This window comes from Cladophialophora psammophila (assembly GCF_000585535.1).
Source record: "Cladophialophora psammophila CBS 110553 chromosome Unknown aczJe-supercont1.1, whole genome shotgun sequence".
NCBI lineage: Eukaryota > Fungi > Ascomycota > Eurotiomycetes > Chaetothyriales > Herpotrichiellaceae > Cladophialophora > Cladophialophora psammophila.
In genome coordinates, this window is record NW_006912922.1 from 911,714 (window position 1) to 928,349 (window position 16,636).

A 16,636-nucleotide genomic window follows, 5' to 3' on the forward strand; every position below is an offset into this window, starting at 1 on the left:
AAGAAAGGCTGCTCCGCCCCAAAATCACCCAACTTCACAGCCTAATCGCAGGGCCTCGGCCCCCATTCCCCTTCCCCGTTTATTTCCCTCCCTCCCTCGCTCGTCTATCGTAGCAAGCTGCGTTCTCCATATCTGCGTCTCATTCCACGTCGACACCTCCGACCACCTCGTCCATCCATCCATCACGTCTCCTTGCCAAACCTTGTCTCCGTATCCATTCCATCCTCGCGCGCTCCTCTCTCAACTTGTCATTTCCGGTAAATGTCACAGCTCTCTTACTGAAGACTAGGCTTCTTTCAGGATCTTCTGTTTCTTGAACATACCCATCCCTTCTCTTGCTGGTCAATCTTCCTCTTCGATCCTGATCGCTAAGGGCCGTTGACCGCCCTGTTCTCTCTGCTCACGCCTACCTTCGACCTGCCCTTCGCTTCCTCCTTTGTGAGCCCTCGACTCGGTGGAGAAAAGAGATGGAATAACATGAGCTGATTGAAAATGACAGTCTTGATCTTCCTAAAATACACTCAATATCACATCCACGCCGATTTTGGTGACCGTCATTCCTCATTGGAACTCTGCCTCCCTTACCGCCCTCATATCCCAGGCAGAAAAGTGAAGTGCCACTTTGAGCCTCACCAAACACCGTCTGTTTAAACCCCCTCTCACACGATCGTTACCCTTTCGTCCCCTCCTTTCTCTGGTAAGTTTGCCAAAATGATGTCCTTTCTGAAGGATCTTGCGCTGGCGACACGGAGACTAAAAGTGCGCGCACTTAGACCCACTAGTCCAAACCGCATTCGACGCCTTGAGGACGACATCTTTGAGATAGACGAGAACGGAATGGTTGTTGCCACGATTAAGTGAGTCTGACTGGTCACGGCTGAGTGAGACTTCCTGGCTGATGTTCCCACCCAGATGTGTGGTTGTCGGTGACGGTGCAGTTGGCAAGACATGCTTGTTGATCTCTTACACCACGAACAAATTCCCCTCCGAATATGTTCCTACAGTCTTCGACAACTATGCCGTAACGGTGATGTGAGTTCGATCTACCGATCCTTTTTCAGAGTGCAGCCCTGCCTTTGAATCTCGGGCGATCGCATGGCTTGGATTTGTTTTCTCCCGAAATGCGTTTGTGTTATTTGTGTCCTCCATCAACCTTTGTTTTTTTTTATCATCTCACTCGCATGGTGGTGTTCCGTTTCACACCCGTCAATTTTGTCCTGAGCACGTGAGCTGACCAGGGGGCCTGTTCAGGATCGGGGATGAACCGTACACACTGGGTCTTTTTGATACAGCCGGGCAGGAGGATTACGACCGTCTTCGACCCTTGTCATATCCCCAGACCGATGTCTTCCTTGTTTGCTTTTCCGTCACATCGCCAGCCTCGTTTGAGAACGTAAGAGAAAAATGGTTTCCGGAGGTCCACCATCATTGTCCTGGAGTTCCCTGTCTTATTGTCGGCACCCAAACTGATCTCCGAGATGATCCATCTGTCAGGGAAAAACTGGCAAAGCAGAAAATGCAACCTGTCCGCAAGGAAGACGGGGAAAGAATGGCCAAGGAGCTCGGTGCTGTCAAATACGTCGAGTGCAGCGCCCTGACCCAGTATAAGCTGAAGGATGTGTTTGACGAGGCGATTGTGGCAGCGCTAGAACCCCCCCCAAAAAAGAGCAGCAAGAAGTGCACGATTTTGTGATGGCGGGGACGGGCTTCGGACACTGAGCAAGGGGATTCCTTTTTTCGTTCCGAGGTTCGTGATACGTTTGATGTATCACAATCCAAGCTTCCCTTACGCCAATCAGATTTTGGATACTAGCACCATTTTTCCAATTTTCATTCTCAGGTCTTGCTCCTACGCCCGCAGCCTTTTCTCAAGTACGAGAGACACTGGACTTATTTTGGACATGGAAAGACCCGATGGGCTCTTCACAGACTTTTCCTGGGCAAAACGCAAGACAGTTTGTGCCATTTTCCAACTTGGACCGACATCTCTGTGCTGCAGATGAAAGCAGAGTTAAGAGATCCTTTTTTCAATCTTCTATTCCCGGCCACGTTGGACAAGGGTGGTTCTCATCAGCCATTCATGGCGTTCGATCGAAGGGCGAATTGGGAACCGTGCAAGGAGTACGTGCGAGAGGAGACGACGGGCAACTTCCATTGTAAAACCACTTGCAGTTTGGGATCGCAGGCTTGCTTGAGGCGTCGAAGGGAAGGGCGTTTCTTCTCTAGGTCGAGAATTTGGCGTGCACATTGAAATCTCGACATTTCCAAGCCATCGCCGGTCCCAGCGGAATCAAGCCGGAACTGACAGACAAATGCCAAAGAATTGTCTTATTTCAAAGTTCCCCCTCAGTCGGTCTTTCCTTCCGCTCACAAGGGCTATCTACGTTGCACCTACCCTATTTTAGGGTTCCCTGCTGTTGTTCCTATTTCATGCCTAATTTTCCATCTTGCCCTAACCTCGCAGTACCCAGGAGAGGATTCGAGACGGCTGTTGACATGTCACAACGAACGCCGTGCAGTGCACTCCCGCGGGGTATTGTGCTGGCTGGTCGGTGTTCAACACACGATGGATTGTCATTGCGGAGAACAAGGACCCAGCAAGCAGCGAACAAGCAGGCGGAGTTGGGTGTTTGTTTACATTAGCATAGGCTGGCCCATCATCATCCTTGGCTATGGCATTGGCCGTAGGAGGTAGCGCAGGGGGCAGAGGCTGGATCTATGCTTACCTAGGTATCATACATCGCACGAGGCTGTAAAGAGTCCTCGTTACACCCTGCCCACACCACCTCCCCCTTTCTTTGATATGCTCTCTCCCCCTCCCTCCCGGTACGCTACACGCCCTCAACGCGTGTGTGTGCGTGTATATATCCAAGCTCCCCCTCCCCCTACCCGTACCCATTCCACAGCCCCTCCCATCCCACCCCATGCTTTCTCTAGGCGACGGGGCGATATAGTGAAATACCAAAGTACGTACCTACCTGGGGTATGTAGGCACAAACATACATACAAGGAGAGCAAGGAGAGAGCTATGTATATATGTACGGAGTATCGGGAAGAATGAGATTCAAAAGAGAGAGAGAGAGAGAAATAACAATAATAGTCAAAGGGTAGGGGAGGGAGTGTTTGGTTAAACTCGCCCTGCTAGAGGCCAGTGAGCTAAGTCGTGCGTGAACAACAAGATTGGAATACCTCTCTTGCTCTCTCTCTCTTGCGCGCTCTCTCTCTCTCTCTGTGTGTGTGTGTGTGTTCAAACTTCACTTTCACCTTTCAAGCAGCCATCTCATTCGGTCCATTTCAAGGCGCTTTTCGCTTCGCTTCGCCCCCTATTCCAGTCCTAGTCCTTTGTACATCACATACAAGTTCTGCCTCGCCCGCCAATTCTGAAAATACCGACAATAACTACCTTTCTCTCTTTTCGCCTTCGCTTTCCTCTGTCGCCAACTACCTACCCCTGCCTCTGTTCAGGACCTGGAATACAGTGTGCTGCCTTGAAACGAAATCCTCCCATCTCACGCGCAGTGCTTCAAATCTCACTTTTTGATAAAGTTGGTGTCAACGTATCACGATTCTCATCTGCCTTTTGCTCGGTCTGATATTGGACCTGTTGGTCGACTCCGGCGGGCAGAAAATGCTAAAAACTGGACTCCAAACAAGGATCCTATATCCCAATTCCTCGTCTGAACGCGCTTTGATGTGTCCTGGCTGCTGCAGTAGGTTTTCCGTATCGTAATTTCACATCTGGCCATACTCTAGATATGCTTCTGGCTTTTGCACACAGCCTCCGCGCGCCTAGGTCTCGGGTTTGGGCACGTGCTGGCGTTACAACGTCGGCTGAAGTAGACCTCTAGTCAGCGGACGCCGGTGGAGTGTCTAGACATTGAATCTTTCGACTGAAAATGCAGATTCAAGGACTCGTCTCCATCCCGTCAATGCTGCTCCCATTTCCATACCCTTGAGCCGCCGTGTTGACAGGTGAATAGCTTGCGGGACGCTCACTCCTCAGCGGAAAGAATGCGGCAAGCCATCGGGCGTCTTCTTCCTCTTTAGCTCGCCTGCGGGCTGCGGCTTCGTCAACTGCAGGCGAGTCGCCTTCTTCGTCATTGCCGTCGTGTTCTTCTGCTTCCTCCATCTCCTCTTCCTCATCTGACTCTACTGCGTGAACTTCGACGGTATCGCCATTCACTATTTTTGGATTTGAAACATTAGCCACGGACGCCGTGTGCAATGCGGGATCGATTGGCAGATCCTCAATGGTGACCCCTGGTGATGATGATATTGGCCGATTGTTCAACGGCAGCCAATGTAGAGCCGGATCAATATTTGGATCTTGGGAGGGCGGAATCTCGTCGCTAGTGAAGTTGCCATCGGAGGTCCCAGCATCCATAGATGTCGAGCGTGAAGTATTTGTAGCGTGTCCCAAAAAAGCAAGCCTCTTGTTGATAAGCTCTTGCAATTCGAGGAGTTGATCCAGCTCGGTCCTTTCGACGGCATCTACCACTTCAAAGGGAGCTTCGCTGATCAGCTGATTTGTCAACTCGGCCAACGCATCCCCAGAGTAGCCGTCAATCCCCTTTTGCGACATTTCAGCAAGATTCAACACAGTTTGCTGTTCTCGAATTGATCGTCTCCGCAACGCGACGTTTGCTTTGGCCGTCTCTGTGATGGCCAGAGCATTCGCACCCGTGAAGAAGTCGGGTTCTCGAATCTTGACAATCGTCTGTGTGGGCGGATGATGGAGAACAGCTCCATCAGGGCGATATTTCCGATTTCGTATCCTCTTGGGAGCATCCATTAGTCTGGGAAAGGATTGATCTTCATACCAGCTCTTCTTCACTCGATCGATGAAATCCAATCTAATACCCATCTCCGGAATTCGGTAAATCTTGCCATGCATTTGGACTTCCTTGGTCTTGTCGAATTCGGGCTGGTCTTTCATTAGGTCGACCTCGATGATTCCATTGTTTCTAAAGCCTCGGGTCACGCTGACGTCGAGTGGCACGGCGTTCTTTGGCTTGCGTAATCGCGGGACGCGACCGAGCTCGCCCGGGGCTTTCTCGCTCTGCCGACCAACAGCCACCAAGTCGTGTTCAACGTGGAGAGGACAACGCCACGATGCACCAGGTTTGTCACCTGCGCGGCGTCGAGGCGGCACGGCAAGAGGCGGGTCTATACAGTCCAAGTGCCATTTCGCCGGACAGAAGTCACAAGGGATGATGTCGCGGCCGTTGGCGGTCATGTTGCAGCGGTAGCATCTGATCATGTGGCCTTTGCCGTCGCGGGTCTCCTTGTAGTTGGGCTCTTCGATGAAACCAGCTCGGTTCATCCTAGCCGTGTTGTTGTGGGTCCGGGGGAGGCTGACCTCTTCATACTCGCCTTCGTCTCCCGTTCGAACTCCTTCAAAATAATCGCGAATGTCCAAGGGGAGTGAATAGGCTTTCGGGATGATGTCGTCAAGGCGACGAATAACCATACCCAAGAGACCAGATGGCTGGGGGACTTGCTTCGTCCGCCGAGCAACACATCGCGGGCAGAACCATTCGCCTTCGACCTCTTCATCCGGGTTCAAGGGGGGCTCCAAGCACGCATGGTGGAAGGAATTTGTGCAGCCATCACAACAAAGAAGCTTCCCTTCGCCACCGCACGATGCGCAAAACTCGTCATTGTCCTGAAAAATAAAGTCAGTAATTGATAGTTGAAACATCAATCACGATGACAGGTAAAAGGTTGAGGATAAAAAGGGATCAAGAAAGCCCAAGGCAAAAGGGAAGCGGGCAGCAGAAAGTGGGCAGGAACTCGGGGATCGAGGAAAGGGAAAGGCCCAAAAGAATGATGAGAAGGAATTAGAAGGGGGAGACCAAGTGGTAAGGGGGGATGAAGGGCTGGAGCCAATCGTGGCAAGGGGAGAGCCTGGTGTTGGCCGGGGGGGAATTGGGTGGAAGGTGGAAAATTGGAAGAAAATCGGGTTGGGCTGCCCAGGGCTTGTTTCCTACCTCTGCACTTGATTCTGCTCCATTCAAATTGCCGAGCCCAGCATCACGCCCTGGCCCCGCACGTGCAATTCCTGCCGTGATTCCACCATTCTTGGGCTTGTTGGGCCTAGAAGAGATCGGTCAGCCAATATGTCCTGAGATGCATATCGAAGTGAGATGGGATGGATTCGGTAGGACTGAGGCAGCCTTTCCAAACGTGTCGGTGGGAGCCTGACGTCGGAGCCCTGGCATTCCGGATTATCTTAACACCATCCACCACCCCAAAACACTCCCTTGGGGGCATTGCATTGGGGCAGATAGAGAAAAAAAGAGTGACACTTACGATACCATGACCCGGGCAGATTTGCGCGTTTTCTGTGCCGGTTGGAGTCTGGTAGCTCTTGGGGTCGCACTCCGTGTGTGAGCGTTTGCCACGCCCGGCGGAGGTGGTACAAGCAGCGGGCCAGGAGAGGACGACTCGGGGGTGATATCCTCGAGGTCATCCGTGTCCACTTCATCATATCTTCTCTTGCGACCGGTTCCGTTGGCCAAGATATTGTCAGGCGGCGCCTGAGCGCTCACTGGAGACGTCAATGCGACGCTGGGCACAACCAAACTGTTTGGATGAATCACAGGGGCAGGGGGGTTGTCGAGCGATGCAGCTCCGACTGGATGTCCATTGACCGGATCTCGTTCGTTGCTCTCCGGCCGAGGAATAGTGTTGTAATCATGGAAGCTGTCATCCAGATAAACCCGCTTCCGCCTAGAAAGTTCATCAATGTCGAACTCGGTTTCTTCTCGCGACTTCTTGAACTTCTTGTTGGAGTTGGTCTTGGAGGAAGTCGCGACCTCCGGATAGGACTGTTTAGGAGCAGAATGAGAGGGTTGAGTTGCGGCACCGGCAGCTGAACGGAGTCGGTTGCCAGCTGCCACCTGGCTTGTGGCTTGGCGTTGTCCAGCTGATCTGGATCGATCACCTCCAGCCGGCTCCTCTCCCTGTGGCTCCCAGGGAGGCGGCACTTCATCTGGGATTGATGGAGCCGACGAAAGCGATGATAGTGTCGACACGCTCCCTGACCTTTTCCGCTTATGCGGCGACGAATTGGCGGCGTGGTGGATGGATTTTCCACTTGGCTCAACGATCCCAGCAGACCGGGAAATCGTGGACGGCGAGACTGGCGCTTCTTCGAGGCCATAAGTAGCTGCAGCGCGCGGGAGGTTGAAGTAGAGATTGATTCTGGGAGGGCGTTCTGTGGAATGCAAGGGCGTGTTGGCGTATGAGTGGCCGGGCTTCGGTGAGCGTACTCGGTAATCAGGGGAAGTGAGGTCGTTGAATATTTGAGGCGACGGTTGATAAGGACTCGCAGACATTTGACTCTCTCGTCTATGCTGCTTGACGCCTGATTTGATGTAGCGCTTGAAAACTCTAAACTGCTCAGAGCTAGGAGACTTGTTGATCAAAGCCTCCAACACATTCCACAATTCCGGATTCAGCTGAGCATCGTCACGGATTTTCTGTAGCCCATGTGCCAGGTCTGGCGTGTTCTTCTGGTGCGCTTCCTGAACAGCCCGGTTGACATGGGTGCAAAGTCGGTCTTGTCGTAGTTGCTGCTGAATTGATAGTGGTTTGGGCGAAACATGGGAGGTAGGGGTAAATGATAATGTCATGGGGGACGGCGAAACGGTGGCCGCTTGAGGCATCTCTGCAACATCCCTCCTAGGAGGCCGACCACGCGGGGGACTGGAAATGACAATTGAATCAGATGGCCGTTGAGGATTGAGTGGGATATCGGACAATATTTCAGGCTGCTCGGCCTCAGCTGCTGCCACTATCACTGCCTCGTCCTCTAAAGGTGATGCCGAGTCCACCTTTTCAGGTTCTGCCACAGGAGTGACAACCTCGTCCACCTGTGCTGGGGCTGGTCGTGGCGAGGGGCGCACATAATTCAATTTGAGCTTTTGGAGCAGTCGTTGAGAAGGCGCCGTTCCCAGGGGCTGCATGTTCTCAAGCACGCCAACCCTCTCGAGACCTCTTGTGTCTTCAAAGCTCGGGACCGCAGGTCGCACAGCGGGCTCAATCCATTTGTCCAGACTCGTCTGTTGACCATTCCTTGACGAGATATCCTCGGCGGGCTTTGGTGCAGCCTCTTTTTCACCGAAAGTGGCTGGACTCGAATAGCGGCTCGACCTCTGCCGCAACGATCGGGTAGCCATCCTGCCTTCGTTTCTCCGCGCCGCACGCGCCGACTGCTTCAGAGTTAGTTCAGGGACGTGTCACCAGAGGCAAGGCGAGGACTTACTGTAGCCTTGGATGCGGCTCAGCGGGCAGAGGGCGCAGGCTGTGACGAGGTGCAACAAGGGGAAAAGTTAATGGCGCATGGTGTTGTGGTTCCGCAAACGAGGAAATGCCAGAATCAAGTGGTGACAAAAGAATCGGGGCAAGGGGCACTTAGCCTTAGCACCCTCACCCACCCTAGGTGCCACTCGCTGCTATGCTAGGCTAGCCTATGTTGCCTATGCCGCCAATGCTGCTTTGCTGAGTTGCTCCTCCGGCCTGCCAGTCGCTGCCAGTCGCCCGCCGGCCTCCGCAACGGCAACTACTCGGCTTCCCGAGCCTCGTCGCCTCTAAACTCTTGAAGCCCCCAAGGCTGAGAGCTCCGTGTTTTCCTCCTGGTCTCTTCCTTTTCCTGTTTGCGGTGTCTGGGCACCTTGCACCACCACCCCCCAAGATCCTGGCGCAACAGACTCACGCCCAGCAATCCTGACCTCTTTGCATCTGTTCAGGCGAAGGTAAGTCACCTATCAAGCTATTATATTTGGTATTCTCCGACCTGATCCTAGGCAACAGTCGCTATTTTCATCATGACGTGGCGACATTTAGGGCGCTGCCTCCCACTTTTGCCCCTCTTCACCTACTCGGTACGGCGTAATCAGAAGCCCAGGCAGGGCCACATCAATTTCTTCGTCACGACATTTTCTCTCGTTTATTGTCCTCTGTGTAGTCATAGTTTGCTGCTCGTTTCCTATTCATTTCCATGCCTCGTTGCGGCCACGGGAGCGGCGGTGATAAGCACCATCCATGTGCTCTCCTCCTGACGCTCTCCCACTGTCCTGAAACACGCTTCTTCTCGGCTGTGACCATAGGTCGCGTCAGATGCCCAACCAGCTCCCATTCATCTCGTGGCACGACAAGAACGACGTCCCCCAGCAGTCCATTGACCAGTCCATTGACCTCGTTGCCATATGACTCTTATGCCTGTCCTTGGCCTGTTCAACCAGCTAAGAGCATTCTGTGGCCGTTGGTACGAAGGAGCCGTTCATTCTTCGTCGCTGTCATCCTCGTCATCCTCGTCTTCCTCGGTAGTAGCCGCGGCGGTGGCCTTCTTGGCGGGCTTCTTCTTTTTCTTCTTGTTCTTGCTCTTAGAGCCAGTAGACTTGCTGAGCGGTCGCTCGAGGATTGACAGAACCTCTTCGTCCTCAATCTTCTTGTCGGACTTGACGGTCTCCAGATCCAATGGAGGAGGAGCCGCTAGGCGTGTCAGGCCATTCTTGGTGATTGCTGCAAAAAAAAAAAAAAAGGACAACCGTCAGCATAATGTGCCCAGTCAAACACACGACGGTCCGACTTACCAACAGTGGTGAACAGTCTCGAGACAGGAGAACCATCCGCCTCTGCGGCTGGCTTATATTCACGTAGAACCCCAGATCGGATGCACTCGACCACGCCAACTTTCCCGGCTCGTTCATCATCCAATTGCCGTAAGCTGAAGGGGAAAGTACCAAATTTCTTGACAATTTCCGAGAGAACTTGTCGCGAACTCGGCCGCTTCAAGCCGTAGGTCGTGGTGGTTCGCCTCAGCAGAGTCGATCGCTTGTCCAACTCTTTGACCTTGCCAGATCCCAGACTCATGCCCACCTCAACCCCCCAGACCTCGCCGACTTCTGCTGAACCTTCTCCTTTGGCACCATCAGCCGGAGACAGAATGATTTTCTTTTTGCCTTCGATCTCATTCTTCTCAAACAGCCAAGACGTGGTGTGCTGAACGACATGGACGTCATAGGCTTTTGCGACCTTCTCGACCAGCGCGATTATCTTTGTTTGAGTTGGCGGCTTTTCGGCGGCAGCCTTCTTCTTCTCTTCCTCAGTCCCGGCGGCCAGGAGTCCCGGAGGCACCATGAGTCGGAGCAAGAGTTCATTCGCGTAGTAAGTAGCGAGAAGCAAATCCGCCTCTCTCCCAGTAATCTCTGGTTTCTTCCCTTTCTCTTGTGGCACCATAACGGTATCCCCAACAATTGCACCATACCCGTCGATCTGTGCACCCAATTGAATCTTGACCAACTCACCCGCCTTGATGGTGATAGCTGCGTCATCGGTGTCTGAGACCAACGGGGTGAAAGGGGTGACATGAGAGCTAGGGGATATTGTGCAAGGAGTCGCGATCCCTTTATTGATGGACTTTCCCTTGTATACTGCAGGACTTGTATGTTAGAGAAGGACGTCTGAATAAGTGTTGTCCGCAGTCACATTGGGACAAAGTATCTCAAGCGTGACTCGAGAAAAGGCCTCACCTTTGCTGAGCTCTGCTTCGAGAAGTTCGTCGCCCTTGATGCACAGGTCGACAATCTTAGCTCCTTCGACCAGCCATTTGGAGACCTCCTCGAGGACTTTGTGACTGATGGTAGCGGCGGTTTTGTACCTAAGCCCAGAGTCAGTTACGAAGACCTACCAGTCGAACGTGCAGACTTGCTTGGTGAGGTTGTCGGGATTGTTAATCCCTTCTGCTACCGCTGCGTCAGCCATTGTGAGCAAACAGGGTGGTCCCAAGAAAAGAGTGCAGTTGCAATGGAGGAGTGTCAAGCATTCAACTGTTCTCAAGGGATTTAACACGGTCGTTATTTAGTGGGGTGCAAAGTGAATTTCAGTTGTGTGGATGCGGGGATGCAAAGCTAGCAACGCAGCAATGCGTTGGACTGAGTCTTCCAAGATCACACGACACTGTGAACGCCCTTTCTACAGCTCCAGACCGTTTTCCAATGTTCGTAATACACCAGTCGATGAAGAAGCTCACCAACATGCTATATACATGGTGTCTTGGTCTCTAGGACCTCTCTGCACCCTGTCCCAGAGCAGGCTGAGAAGTATTCAAGTACTATCTTTGAATAGATGTCCAAGGGCCTGCTTCATCCAAGTACTTGATCATGGCGCGGCCTCTGGTGCCGACAATGGGCCTCCTCATGCCCTGTCAGCTTCAGGCATCACTGCCGCAGGGTGCTCCCCGTTGACTCAGACCAAATGACAGGGCTGTCTGCACGCCTCTGATGAGATCCTGACATCATGGTCATGTATTGCTCCTTTTGGAGAGTCGCCTTCTTTTCCACGTCACGCTCCCTTAGGGTCAAGTTCCAATTGAGACTTGTAGGCTCGAAAAAGGAGTGGCCCTCACCACGTGACCTCAGCCTCGCAGCGAGAAAGTTTTCCGGTCGCGTAGCATTAGAGACTGGTGACATAAAAGGCACCAGAGCCGGATCATCTCAAGGTTCGGGTGACGCAATACTATACATTTGGCGTCTATCATGCTTCATTCGCCAGGCGGTCGTCCACATGCGCTCTGTGGTTGCGGTTCTTGAGGTGAGACTCAAAATTTGTGGCACTAAGACCTTCGCCAGGTAAGTAGACTTTGCCCTGTGAATCAACGTCAGTCTCTACTAGGAAGACGGGATTCCAAATGAGAATGGCTGTTCAACAGACAGAGACAGCGTCGAATGATGGGGGAACATACAAGACAGTCAGAGCATCTGATACGTGGGACGTATTTGTGTGGAAACGATTGGTTCGTCTCATTAGGGGCAACCAGCTTCTGAGTCTTCGGGTCAATCGCTGTGTGTTTCATGAGAGCCTCGAATCGGTCGTTCGGATATATTTTCCGTAATCTTTCGAGATCCCGAACGAGCCAGTCAGGTGGTGGGGGCTAGCAGCAGAAAGAGTAAGTACAGGTCCGATTTGAGGTAAGGCATGGGACTTACGGCTGGGTTAATCGGATTGGGCGTTGCATCCACGGCCCCTGGAATGTCTACGGTCGCTGGAACTGGCGATGGCGGAGGCGGCATGCCTGCGAGATTCAAGGGAGCCGCCGAAACAGATCGTGAGTGGCTGCCAGGTCGTGGACTGCCGTGATTTGACATATTCGAGACATGAGCCGCCCTGTCCTTGACTCTTTGCGAACGCGTCCACTCTCGAAGCTTGGCTTTCCCCACTTTGAATATCACAATCAATTTGTCTGGAGCAGACTCCTCGTCGCTTTCTTCCTTGTAGTCTCTCTTCCTAGCAGACGCTCGGCCGTCATGATGCGAAGGTGCAATTGATTCCGGTGTTGCAGATCTGACCGATGCGAAGCCGCTCAAGTTTGATCTGATACCCGCAGTCGCAGTCAGGGCTGCGTTCCTGATCCCTCTAGTACGGGCAGTGCCTTGTTGTAACAAGTGAGTCGGGATGGCTGGAGAATCAGGTGCCGAGTCTTCACTATCCGACTCGTCGGAATCTTCGAACCCGTCCCGCTGGCCGCGTGCCGACTTTCGGCTGGCCTTTGTAATTCTGAATATTCGACTCTCCTCCATGCTCAGTGCAGCGCCAGGAATGACGGATGAAACAACAAGCGACCGAATTGTGCGTTGGCGGTCTTTGAGATCTGGTAGAGCCGGACCCCCACGGCGATTCGTCGAACGTTTCTGCCTCCTCTGATCACGAGATATAGATAGCTCGGTTCGCTCCAGGTCTGTTTCATTGAGTTCGTACAGATACGGTGTATAGTCCTTGGCGGCTTGGTAAGGCCGGAACGTGGTCGGTAAAGGTGATTGCAAGAGGTTTTCCCGCAAATCCGGATCCTCAATCATCCGGCCATCGAACGGATGCCCCGTGATATGTAATGACTTGGAGAACAGCTGACATTGTTCACGTATAGAATGCGCAATGGCCGTGGTGAACTCTCCTGCCAGTGATAAATCGCTCGTCATTTGCCGTGCAAACTCCTCGGGAGAGTTAAATGGATTGTTGATTTCCCACTCGAACTGATCGATGAGGGTGTTTTGGCCGATTGTGATGTTGAGCTTGACCAATATGCGCATTTCGTCGTTTTTGTAGGCAAAATATGGAAGGGATGGCTCCCATGGCTCGTCATCTGCATAAATCTGAGGACAATAGTCGACTAGCTGCTCGCGAATATGATTTGCGACCAGTTGAACCAGTGGCCGGCAGTTCTGGATTTCGAGGCCGAAATCCTCGACCAGCTTCTCCGCAAAATAGTCGACGGATGTCGTTCTGTCGTGCAAATTCCAGGTGAAGGTGTCGCGCAATTTGATCTTGCCCCAATCGATGTCAAGCCGGATGGGCACCAGCTCTTCGCTCTGTTCCGCTTGTATGCTAAGGTCTTTTCGCGACACCCGGGGTGGTAAGGTTTTCTTCTTGCCAGGTCTTCTTTGGCGCGGGTAAACTACCGGGTTGGGGATATTCTTTTCGTCTGTCCTGGGATTGCCGTAGCCTGCGTAGCCATAACCAAAGACGGAGCCAGGGTCAAGATCCCGTCTTTGGCGAAGGTTCTGATACAACGCGAGCTCTTGCTTTTTCTCCTGAGCTACCAATGGGTGGGCTAGCTGCTCTGCGTAGAGGGCCTTGTAGTGGTACTCGCGGTCGACATATTCGGCCGCTTGGATACGATCTACTGGTGTTTCGCGCTTCCGCTTTCGATTAACGTTGGGGCCGTCATCGTGGCCGTTGACATCGGCCGAACTATCCTTCCGTGTGACGTTGATACCGGACGCGGCGAGGATCTCTTTGGCCCTTTCCTTGCCTTGCGCGATTGATTCTTCGTTGCTGGGTGCTGAGGCGGTGGGTTCAGTAGGCGCGGCTACCGCATTTCCACCGTCTGGGGTATTGCTCATGTCGACATCTCATCAAACGGGGAGGTATAACACTGGACGAGAGGCCCGCGGGCACTGGACGCGTTTCTAATGATGAACTTAGCCATTGGGAATGATCTCGAGATGAGGTCTGGGCTGCGAAAAGAGATGGACGTTTGGACGGGTGATTGTAGGCCGGGCACCGGATTTGTTGGTCATCGCAAACATCGGGACAGAGACGTAGGGAAACAGGCGAGGGAAAGAAAGTGATACATACCAGATGCGACTGAGCTGAAGTCGATCCGCTCGCGAGGATGATGTATGGGGGGTTGGTTGGAATGGGATCATTGTGGTCTTCTGGACTTTTGTCGGACTCACGGCGCAGTTTCAGTTTCGCGTCAGGTCACGGCGCTAATGGCCCAATCAGGCTTAGCATGGCCCTCCAATGCTGTCTGACAAGTTCAGCCGACATCTCGCCAAATCCTCCCTCACCTCCAGACGGAGCATTTTGCTTAACATATCTCACCAATATCTCACCCCACGGGATCCATGCCACTTCAGAGTTGACTCAGCTCTACGCACTGGTCTTTCCCGTCTCCAATACTTGTGGGAGAAGGTGGGAATGGCCTTCTAGAAGCGCGGATCGGCTCTTGGACCTCTCCAGCACATGATCGGTGCACTTCCCGGCGCAAATTTCACGCCGACAGCGAATATCCAGCCCGGAGGGAGTGGTGCGCAGGTCGCAGGCAGGTAAACATTCGATCAGCAATATTATTGTGAGAGGTTATGCCATGTGGTTTTTTGATCAAGGCCATTTCCAGTAGTCAAGTTCACACACAACAGACAAACGAGGCACAACCAGGCACAACCAGGCTTCTTCAAGTAACACTACATGAGGTTTCCCGAAAACGCCATCTTTGGCTTACAGCAGTCTCAGCAACGAACTCAGGAGTATGGAGACACGGAGCCAGCCTCATGGAATTAGGAAAATCACCGGTACCGTGCTCGGAATGACGGCAGTCTTTGTCCAGCGAAGATTCCCATGTGGCTCACAGATGGAGGCGGACTGCCAAAACCCAATCTATATCGCATCCCCAATCACGACATCACCCATATTTCCACAGACAAGAGGACCTTGAACGTTGAGGGGCTGTTCTCGTGCTGGTCGGCGGATGACCTGGCGTTCTCCTCGAGGAATGCCCTCCAGTGCAGCCCAAACACGTCCTCGTACAAGTATGGGGACGACCTGCCGGTCCGTTCCAGAATCTCATTCATCACTACACATCGTCCAGCGTTCCCTCAGCGGCCACTCACTTTGCTTAAGGTCCTCGCGTGGCTGAGCTCATCATCGACCACGGATTTCCATCGAGCCATATATAAACCATCCATAAATGACGTCATTTGAAACCCCGAACCAGACTGGTTCGCGTGGTTGTTTGTTGGCATCGTTGTGTTTCCAAAGGTTCAACGTCGTTTGTTCCTGACGATCTTCCTTTTCCACCCTTGCTGGCCTGTCACGTCCTCATATGCGGTGACTATGTCACAGAGAAAGTTATTTCCCTTGTCATGCCGTGATACAAGCTCGACATCGAACACAGCAGAAGGACCTGTCACTTAAAAGGTCCCATCTGGCCGCAACCCTATATTTATCCCCGCCTTCAACTCGATTCCAACACGTCCCCTCGACCTTTGTTCATAGTATTCTGTCCCTCAGAACGACAGCCCTAGGCTCAAGGGATCAAATCGTATTCAGGCAGAATACCCTTTATAGATTGGTATCCTGAAGCATTCTTTGTCACACAGCCCCTCTGTATCCCCTTCGCATATTGTACTTCAACATGGGTGACGCCTCGTGCCCACCACCACCCGTTGCTGGGGAGGCAGCAAGGCGGAGGGAATCGTTTTCCACTCTCCTTCCGATCAGAATCTTGACTCACAACGTACGCTTCGCGACCGACACGCCTGACGAGAGCGAAAAGCTGTGGCCAGACCGCTTCCCTTACCTCTCGAGCCATTTCAAGTACCACACGCGCCCGCACTTTGCTCCCCAGTCAACGCTGGTCTGCATGCAAGAGGTGCTTCATGAACAACTTGTCGACTTGCACGGTCGGACACTCAACACCTCGACGTCGTCAACAACACAAGTTTCCGGCGTGGACGACGACAACGACTGGACCTACGTCGGGGTCGGGCGCAATGACGGCAAAACCAAAGGCGAATACAGCCCCATCTTCTTCCGCAAATCGGCCTGGAAATGTATCCACTTTGAAACGGTCTGGTTGAACGAGACGGGTGAAGTGGGCAAGAAGGGTTGGGATGCGGATAGTGTTCGCATTCTGACGTGCGCGGTGCTGGAATCGGTGCTTGTCAACAACGCTAGAGAGGGCCGCCAGCCTCCCACTACCACGACATCGTCAACAGCCTCGGCAGGAGGAGGAGAGAGACAGGTGATGCTGGCCATGAACACCCACCTCGACAACGAAGGCAAAATATCCCGCCGCGAATCCGCCAAACTTATCCTGCACGTCGCCTCGCGCCTCCGATCAAAGTACACGCCAACATTCACGTTCCTCGCAGGGGATCTGAACAGCCACCCGGACGGCGACGCCTACCAGATCCTCAACGCACGGGGATCCCAGTTCGTGGACACGCGCCGGCTCATAGGGCCATCCGACGACAACAACAACAACAACAACAACAACAACAACAACAACAACAACAACAACAACAACAACAACAACAACAACAACAACAACAACAACAACAACAACAAC

At 52.9% G+C, this 16,636-nt stretch overlaps 5 protein-coding genes across 5 annotated transcripts; 1 reads left to right on the forward strand and 4 right to left on the reverse strand.

Annotated features, from left to right (window-relative positions):
- Positions 1–714: 714 nt before the first annotated feature.
- Positions 715–1,693, forward strand: A1O5_00318 (cell division control protein 42; the record flags this gene model as incomplete). Its single annotated transcript, XM_007740938.1, has 3 exons — positions 715–857; positions 913–1,032; positions 1,252–1,693. 3 exons carry the CDS (start codon positions 715–717, stop codon positions 1,691–1,693), a joined length of 705 nt encoding a protein of 234 aa, XP_007739128.1.
- Positions 1,694–3,904: 2,211 nt separating this feature from the next.
- Positions 3,905–5,470, reverse strand: A1O5_00319 (uncharacterized protein; the record flags this gene model as incomplete). The annotated part of the gene is made up of 1 exon (XM_007740939.1): positions 3,905–5,470. The coding sequence occupies one exon, from the start codon at positions 5,468–5,470 to the stop codon at positions 3,905–3,907; it is 1,566 nt and encodes a 521-aa protein (XP_007739129.1).
- Positions 5,471–6,308: 838 nt separating this feature from the next.
- Positions 6,309–8,183, reverse strand: A1O5_00320 (uncharacterized protein; the record flags this gene model as incomplete). The annotated part of the gene is made up of 1 exon (XM_007740940.1): positions 6,309–8,183. One exon carries the CDS (start codon positions 8,181–8,183, stop codon positions 6,309–6,311), a length of 1,875 nt encoding a protein of 624 aa, XP_007739130.1.
- Positions 8,184–9,286: 1,103 nt separating this feature from the next.
- On the reverse strand, positions 9,287–10,770 carry A1O5_00321 (methionyl aminopeptidase; the record flags this gene model as incomplete). Its single annotated transcript, XM_007740941.1, has 4 exons — positions 9,287–9,528; positions 9,600–10,439; positions 10,539–10,666; positions 10,706–10,770. The coding sequence occupies 4 exons, from the start codon at positions 10,768–10,770 to the stop codon at positions 9,287–9,289; spliced, it is 1,275 nt and encodes a 424-aa protein (XP_007739131.1).
- A 771-nt stretch (positions 10,771–11,541) lies between these two features.
- A1O5_00322 (uncharacterized protein) lies at positions 11,542–13,904 on the reverse strand (the record flags this gene model as incomplete). Its single annotated transcript, XM_007740942.1, has 3 exons — positions 11,542–11,652; positions 11,750–11,938; positions 11,994–13,904. The coding sequence occupies 3 exons, from the start codon at positions 13,902–13,904 to the stop codon at positions 11,542–11,544; spliced, it is 2,211 nt and encodes a 736-aa protein (XP_007739132.1).
- Positions 13,905–16,636: the final 2,732 nt, after the last annotated feature.